This window comes from Mandrillus leucophaeus, unplaced genomic scaffold (genome assembly GCF_000951045.1).
Source record: "Mandrillus leucophaeus isolate KB7577 unplaced genomic scaffold, Mleu.le_1.0 Scaffold111, whole genome shotgun sequence".
Classification (NCBI taxonomy): Eukaryota; Metazoa; Chordata; class Mammalia; order Primates; family Cercopithecidae; genus Mandrillus; species Mandrillus leucophaeus.
The window spans coordinates 4,683,503-4,692,205 of NW_012099321.1; the positions used below are offsets into that span (position 1 = coordinate 4,683,503).

Consider the following 8,703-nt stretch of genomic DNA (forward strand, 5'->3'; position numbering starts at 1 on the left):
TTTAGATAAATAATTCATTTATTATATATTATATAGTATATAATTAATTATATACCATATAATAAATGAATTATATATCTGTGTTATGTTTACACATGAATTATATATATGTGTTACCTTTTCTCCACCTGAATTATGTATATGTGTTACCTTTTCTTCACATATATATAATTATATATGTGTTACGTTTTATCCACATCCTCACCAACATCTATTGTTTTTAGACTTTTTAAGAATAACCATTCTGAGGCCTGGCGTGGTGGTGCACACCTGTAGTCCCAGCACTTTGGGAGGCTGACGAAGGTGGATCATGAGGTCAGGAGATTGAGACCTTCCTGGCTAACACAGTGAAACCCTATCTCTACTAAAAATACAAAAAAATTAGCCGGGCGTGGTGGCGGGTGCCTGTAGTCCCAGCTACTCGGGAGGCTGAGACAGAGGAATGGCATGAACCCTGGAGGTGGAGCTTGCAGTGAGCAGAGATTGTGCCACTGAGCTCCAGCCTGGGCGACAGAGCGAGACTCCATCTCAAAGAACAAAAAAAAAACAAAAGAAAAAGAAAAAAGTCATTTGGACTGATGTGAGATAGGGTGTCATCATAACTTTAAATTACATTTCTCTGATCTTTGGTGATGCTCAGCATTTTATCATATGTTTGCTAGCCACTCGTATATCTTCTTTTGAGAGATGTCTGTTCATGTCCTTTGCCCACTTGTTACTGGGATTATTTGTTTTTCAGTTAAGTTGTTGCATTCCTGGTGGATTCTGGATATCAGTTCTTTATTGGATGCATAGTTTGCAAATATTTTCTCCCATTTTGTAGGTTGTCTGTTTACTCTGTTGTTATTTGTTTGCTATGTAGACACTTTTTTTAGTTTAATTAAATCCTATCTATTTTTTTGTTGTTGTTGTTGCATTTGCTTTTGGAGTTTTAGTCCTAAATTCTATTTGGAGTTTTAATCCTAAATTTTTTGGACAGAAGAGTTGTTTCCTAGACTTTCTTCAGGAATTGTTACAGTTTCATGTTTTTGGTTTAAGTTTTGAATCCATCTTCAGTTAAGTTTTGTATATTGTTAAAGGTAAGGGTCCAGATTCATTCTTCTGCATTTGGCTAACCAGCTATCCCAGAACCATTTATTAGAGAGTCCTTTCCCCATTTCTTATTGAATTTTGGGTGTGGATTTTTTATCCTGCAACTGTCCTGTGTTAACTTAGTTGTAGGAGTTTGATTGTGGATTTCTTGGGATTTTTTTATGTAGAAAATAATTTGGAAATAGAGATCATTTTATTTTTTCCTTTTCAATCTGTATATGTTTTATTTCTTTTTCTTGCTTTACTGCAATGGTTAGAACTTACAGTATGATGTTGAATAAGAGTGTTGAGAGAGGATGTCCTGGACTTTTTCCTAATCTAAGAGGAATGTATTAAGTCTTTCATCATTAAATATGATGTTAGATGTAGGGTTTTTTTTTTTTTTTTTTTTTTTTTTTTTTTGCAGATGCCCCTTAAGTTGAGTCAACCATTTTCTACTGCTAACTTATTGAAGGTTTTTATTATACTTGTGTCTTGAATTTTGTCAAATGCTTTTTGTGTGTCGACTGATGTGGTCACATGATTTTTCTTCTTTAGTTCATTGAATGTTGGATTACATTAATCAATTTCTAAATGTAGAACCAGCATTACTTACTTGGTGTTAATATCCCTTGGTCATTGTGTATAAATTTTTTATGCATTGTTGCATTTAGTTTGCTAATATTTTGTTGAATAATCTTTGTATCCAAATTCATGAGGGGTATTGGTCTGTAGTTTTTTTTTTATTGCTGTTGTTGCAATGTGTTTATCTGATTTTGGTCATTTTATATGGCATTATAAAATTAATTGAAAACTGTTTTTTATTCTTCTATTTTTGGAAAGAGATTGTGTAAAATGTATGTTAATTTTTTCTTTAAATGTTGATAGAATTCTCTAGTGAAATCATTTGGGCCTGGAAATTTCACTTTTTAGGAGGTTTTAAACTATGAATTCAATTTCTTCAGTTGTTGTAATGGTCTTCAGATTATAAGCTGTTTCTTGGTGATTTTTGGTTGTTCATGGTTTGCTAGAAATTGGTGGATTTCCTCAAAGTTTCTGAGTTTATAAATGTAAAGCTGTTCACAGTATTTCTTCAAAATTCTGTGTAATGGCTGCAGGATCTGCAATGATATCTTTTATCTCATTTCTGATATTGGTGATTTGTGTCTTCTTTTTTAAACTTGTCAGTCTTGCTAAAGTTATTAATTTCATAAAAAATTTCAAAGAATTTGCTTTTTGTTTCATTGATTTTTCTGTCTTGCTAACAATTTATTAATTTCATAAAAAAATTTAAAGACTCCACTCTGTTATATTGGTTTCTTTATTATTTTCCAGTTTTTAATTTCATATGGAACTTGCAATCAATTTCATTGATTTCTGCTTTTATTATAATTTACTTTCTTTTGCTTTGAGTTTAATTTCTTCTTCCTTTCCTCCAGTTTCTTGAAGTGGTAACTTCAATGATTGCTTTGAGGCTTTTTCTCCTTTATAGCATTTGGTCTTATAAATCTCCCTCACAGAACTGTTTTAGCTGCATCCTACATATTTTAATGTATATTTTTGTTTTCTTTTGGTTCTATGTATTTTTTTTTAGTTTCTTTGAGGGTTATTTGATACATGAATTTTTGATAAATGTATTGTTTTATTTCAACATATTTAGAGATTTTCCTATTGTATTTCTTTTACTGATTACAGGTTCGATTTTATTATCAGAGAACATGTTCTCATAATTTTAATTTTTAAAACCTTGTTGAGGTTTTCTTTATGATAAGGAATATGATATATCTTGCTGCATATTCCATAGGCGCTTGTAGAAATGTATATTCTGATGCTACTGGTTGTAGTGACCTGTATATGTGTCAATTAAATCCTATTTTGTTCAGATTCCCGTATATCTGCTGACTTTCTGTATAATTTCTGCAAATTACTGAGACAAAGGTGTCAAAATATCCAACTTCAATTGTGGATTTGTCTATTTTCCTTTCAGTGCTATTACTTTTTGCCTCATGTTTGGAGGCTTTGTGGTTTGGGGTGTAGATATTTAGGATAATTGTGTGTTATTGTTGGAATGATTATCATATCATGACATAGTGTCTTCATTTGTCTTTAGTAATTTTCTTTGCTCTGAGGTCTACTCTAAAGTATAAATATAGCTACTCCTGCTTTTTTGGATAAAAGTTTGAACGATATATTTTTTCAGTCCTTTTTATTTAAATCTATCTCTGCCATTGAATTTGGGGAGAGTTTTTAAAAGCATCACATAGTTAAGTCATGCCTTTAATACAGTGTGGCCTGGTCTTTTGGTTGGTGTAATGTTATTGCCTAAGTATGTTATTTCATTATTTGTTTCCTCTGGTTCCTGTTCTTACTTTTGTCTTTTCTTGCCTTTCAATGGGTGATTTAAACATTGTTTTAGGATACTATCTTGATCCAGTTATAATGTTTCTAAGTCAGCCATCTCTTTGAGTAGTTTTCATAGTGGCTGCTCAAGGTCTTACGATATATGTATGTGGCCTAAAGAGGCCACTTTGAGTGAAATGAGAAAACAACCTCGCTCCCATTTTAGTTGTATTTACCTTCCCTACATTTAAGTATCATTGGTGGTGTTACAATTTTTGTTTCAATCATTAACTGTAATTTTAAAAACCTGTAAAGAAATGGATAGTCCATTTTATTTACTCATCTTCCTTTCCTTGTTTTTTACTTCCTTTGTGGTGTTCCAAGATTTCTGATAAACATTTCTTTGCTATTTCAAGTTTACTGATTTGAGCTCAGTCACTTGGCTTTTTTTTTTTTTTAAATTTAGGTTATTCTATTTTTTCATTCTATAATTCCCATTTGGTTTATTTTTATATCACCTGTTCCTTTGCTAAGATTTTTGTATTTTTAAATTTGTTTCAAGAAGATTTGTAATTGATTATTCATTTATTTTTATAATAGCTGCTTTACAGTCCTTGTCATATAATCCTATCATCTGAATCATCTTGGTTCTGATATCAGTTGGTTGTCTTTTATCATTCAAGTAGTGATTTTCTCAGCTCTTGGAAAGACTTAGTTGCATCCAGAAATTGTATTTATTATGTTAGGAGACTCTGTGTCAATTATAAAGCACTGTTTTAGCAGCAAGCAATCTCGTTTAGGTCTTGGCCTTCTTTTGTGGGCTGTTCCAAAGGCAGTCAGAGCCTTTACAATGTTGTTTGGTTGGCTTGGTTTACCTATTGCCCCTGGGGCTCTCCATGGTCTTTGCTGGTGTCTCCTGGAAGGATAGGAGATTCGTCAGGCCAGCCAACTGCATGTCTCTCTGTAGGGGAGAGGTACGGTGGAGTTCTCCATCAGGTCCCAAGTTTCTCACTCCTACAGTTTTCCTTATGTCTCTGGATAGAGAAAGGGATCTCAGATCTGCACATTCAAACAAGCCTCCTGTGCTAATATATTTGTTATGTTTCCATCTCTCCTTTTTGTTCTACCCATTCACCTGGTAATGTCTTTACATGGTATGAATTTTCACTCAAATGATTACATAGTCTTTAGGTGGACCTTAGGTGGGTCTCTTAAAGAATGTTTAAATAGAATATTGAAAAGTTAGGCAATTCTCCATTTTCCCTATTTATTTACAAGTTCAGCAGTATATGTTATTAATGATCTTCACACCTCTTTTAAGAGCAATATAATATTTTAGTAATTTTTATACATAAATTTTTTGATGTTCTGACATATATAATCTAGTAATTTTGCATACATTATTAGTGAGTAAATCTTTAGAAAAGAGCTGAAGATCTCAAATGAATAATAGTTTTGGTTGAGTAAGATATTATGTGAGCAAGAATTTTTCTTCATTAGCATGGTTTTTGCGATAACATTTTTTGAATTGTATTTATTGTTTCAATAGAAAAGCCAAATATGTGTTGGATTTTACTTTTTATAATGGACTCTGATTTTTTCCTGATTGGTAGATGAATACTTTAATTAAACTATTATTAGAATATTATGTTCTACTATATGTGCATTATTGTTATTATTTATATAACATACCAAAATATGAAAACATTAACAATTAATTAATGTTGCACAATATAATTATGCAATATTATTGGAAACATGTAGTATTCTACGAATTAACAATATATTTAATATGATTTTAATAGTCTAATTGATTTAAGTCAAGAAGATACTATGTGAAGTTAAATTAACATACTATTTTTGAGAGAAAGCTTCTGAGTAGACTTGCTAAATACAAATTTATTTCTATTTAGTAACATTTTGATAATAAATAGCACATAAAAAAAACAGAGTCCCTGTTATTTCTTGCTCATTTCAAAATATATGGAATACAAATATGATCTGAAGCCTCCCTTACCGTCAAAATCTAAATGGTATTAGCTCAAACCTCCATTACAGAGTCCTGACTCTCCTGTTTCTGCATATAGTCATTATTATGACCCAAAGACAAAACTCACTCCAAATATAAAACTCTTTCACAACATGGTGAATTTAGTGACAGTTTTTTGATAATTAAAGAAGATCACATAAATGTATGTCAGAAATTAGAAAAATTTAAATTCACCCATGAAACTTTTCTTTCTTAGAAGGCCTTTTATCCATCTCACCAAGGGGAGTGTCCCATTGTTCCATTACCTCATATAATTACCTGTTGTCCTTTCTTCCCTCTTTCTTTGTATTTTGTCATATGGAAGAGTAAACTATCTTCCTTTGCTGCTGATACTCATGATTTTGAGATCTCACTTCTCTACTCAATAGTTCTTCAACCTGGCTGCTCTTGAGAAACAACTGGATCCTCTCCCCAGAGTTTTTGATATAAAGCTCTCAAGGGGAGCCCACACATGGGTATATTTAAAAATGTTCTTCAGATAATTCTTGAACTCAAATGACTAATCAAGTTGTTTTTTCCAGTAATTTATCTAAGTTGACTTCCGATACTAAATGGAAAGAAAATAACACCTCTGGTTTCTTACATATGATTACATCTTTACAATCTGAAAGTACATAGTTTACTTCATGTTTACTTCAATGTAGTCACAATTATTTTTTTTTCACTGGACACTCACAGCTTTTTAATGCAAACTTTTGATAATATGAATTCTAGTATTTTCTTGAATTTTTAAACGTGTTAGCCATGCACAAAATCTGATTTTTTGACTGATTTAATTTTGTACATTTTTGCTTTGTTTTTAGTATTGTTTCAAAATGCGTTGTAAGCATGTTAGATTCCTGATGGATTTTGAAACGTGCGAGGCTTCTATTGAGTGCAGTGGTCATGGAGTAAGTAACTGCAATGTTTATTTTAAGCAGCTTGCTTTTAACAATCAAACAATTTGAAGATTTTTAAAAAATGACTTTTTTTGCTTGCCATTTTTATGTCATTTGGTGTCATTTAACAGATTATAATTTATAACCTCAATTTTGTCTTCTTAAGAAACTTATCAAACTACTTATTAGAGAAGACAAAGAGAAAACATTTAAGATGATTCTGGATGTTTAAAATGTTTGATGGATATGTGAGGTGGATATGCTATAAGCAATAGAAGATAGAAACTGGTAAATAAAGATCATTAGAATTTTCTTGCTAATCATGCAAGTTAATTTAGTGTCTAGGCTGTCAGCTAGCAAGTAGATTATAATTAGTGGCAAGTTACTGGTAATTTGAGGTATTTGGGCCTGGCTATGGGGGGAGTTAAAATAATTTTTTAGAAAAAATTTGATTTGACAACAAAAGCTAGATGTACTTTGCATAGTATGAACATCAGCAAGGGAAAATTTGATAAATTTATCTATTTAGATAAATTCTCTAGAATGAGATACTCTGTGGAGTAAGTATAGATTATTCATTAGTCTCCATCAAAATTATTCTTTTTTTTTTATTATTTAAGATTTGCAATAATTTTAACCATTGCCATTGTGAAAAGGGGTATAATCCTCCTCACTGCAAACCAAAGAAAGAAGCATTTGGAAGTATTGATGATGGACACTTAGTACCAGCTGGTTAGTGTTCTTAAAATTGTATTAATTATGTACAGTATGTAAGACAGTAAATTATAGGTTTCAAGCCAGATTACAAAGCAACTAAGGTCAACATGCTTTTATTTTATTTGTAAGATTTAAAAAATGTTGACAGTGCAAGTTTGTGCTGTTCTTTCTATATCAGCATTGACATTGTTTACTGAGAAAAAGTATGGCCAATGTTAGGCAGTTTTAAAAGTAGAAATTTTGGTGTGTATAATTTGACCAGTTAATTTAAACTGTTCACTTTGGATCATCTCCTACATTTATATTTACTATTATATTTATGTTTACTGTATTTATTATAAATTCCTATAAACTAGAGCTTATAATAGTGTCAGTATAGTCATTATTATATTAATGCCCCTAGAATCTTTCAGACTGTCTTTTCTTCCTATTCACTTATAATTGGTTGTCTTTCTCCTGCATTGTAAGGGCTCCATGCTAATCTTTGGAAATTTGCTCTTTCTAATCCTGTCCTGATGTTCCTGAGTGGTATTTTGAGATTAATCAGACCTAGATGAATTGGGGTCAACTGGAGGTGCAGGGCATACCCTGGTTCTAGAAGGTATGCATCTACCCCAAATAACTGGGAGCATAAATGGGCTGCGAACTCTACCCCCATCTCTCTCTTTTTTTGTGTGTGAGACGGAGTTTCGCTCTTGTCACCCAGGCTGGAGTGCAACGATCTCTGCTCACTGAAATCTCCACCTTCTGGGTTCAAGCAATTCTCCAGCCTCAGGCTCCCGAGTAGCTGGGATTACAGGTGCCCACCACCACGACCGGCTAATTTTTGTATTTTTAGTAGAGGAAGAGTTTCACCATGTTGGCCAGGCCTCTACCCCTATCTCTTTTAGGACCTTGCAAGAAAGTCCTGAAACTTTGGGGCAGACTTATCTGTAGCTTGGATGCTACATAAAAGCATACATAGGCTGATCAGCTTTTTAAAGAGACAGTGCAAAGCCACATCAAACTGTGTATCAGACAAAAAATACCCCATAATAATTAAGCCTATAACATATAACTATATGCATATATTATTATTTTCATATGATAACATGAAAAATAAATGTTTATTTGAATATGTATTTTCAGTAGACAGTAGTTTACAGTGAGAAACAGAAAGTCCTATAATGTAGCAATTTAGGGGGTGGAGCAAGATGGCCAAATAGGAACAGCTCCAGTCTCCAACTACCAGGGCCAGAGACACAGAAGACAGGTGATTTCTGCATTTTCAACTGAGGTACTGGGTTCATCTCACTAGGGAGTGCCAGACAATCGGTGCTGGTCAGCTGCTGCAGCCCGACCAGCGAGAGCTGAAGCAAGTGCAAGGGGGAAGGGAATCCCTTTTCCTAGCCAGGGGAACTGAGACACACAACACCTGGAAAATCGGGTAACTCCCACGCCAATACTGCGCTTTACCAAAGGTCTTAGCAAATGGGCACACCAGGAGATTATATCCCACACCTGGCCAGGAGGGTCCCATGCCCATGGAGCCTCACTTGTTGCTAGCACAGCAGTCTGCGATCTACCGGCAAGGCAGTAGCCAGGCTAGGGGAGGGGCGCCCGCCATTGCTGAGGCTTAAGTAGGTAAACAAAGCGGCTGGGAAGCTC

General features: G+C 33.4%; 1 protein-coding gene across 1 annotated transcript in view; it reads left to right on the plus strand.

Annotated features, from left to right (window-relative positions):
• The window catches only part of LOC105549068 (disintegrin and metalloproteinase domain-containing protein 5), a 128,217-nt gene that overhangs the window by 98,324 nt on the left and 21,190 nt on the right, over positions 1 to 8,703 (plus strand). Inside the window, exons 17-18 of the mRNA XM_011993428.1 lie at positions 6,265 to 6,351; positions 6,960 to 7,071. Coding sequence (XP_011848818.1) covers positions 6,265 to 6,351; positions 6,960 to 7,071 — 199 coding nt within the window. The remainder of the gene's footprint in view (positions 1 to 6,264; positions 6,352 to 6,959; positions 7,072 to 8,703) is intronic.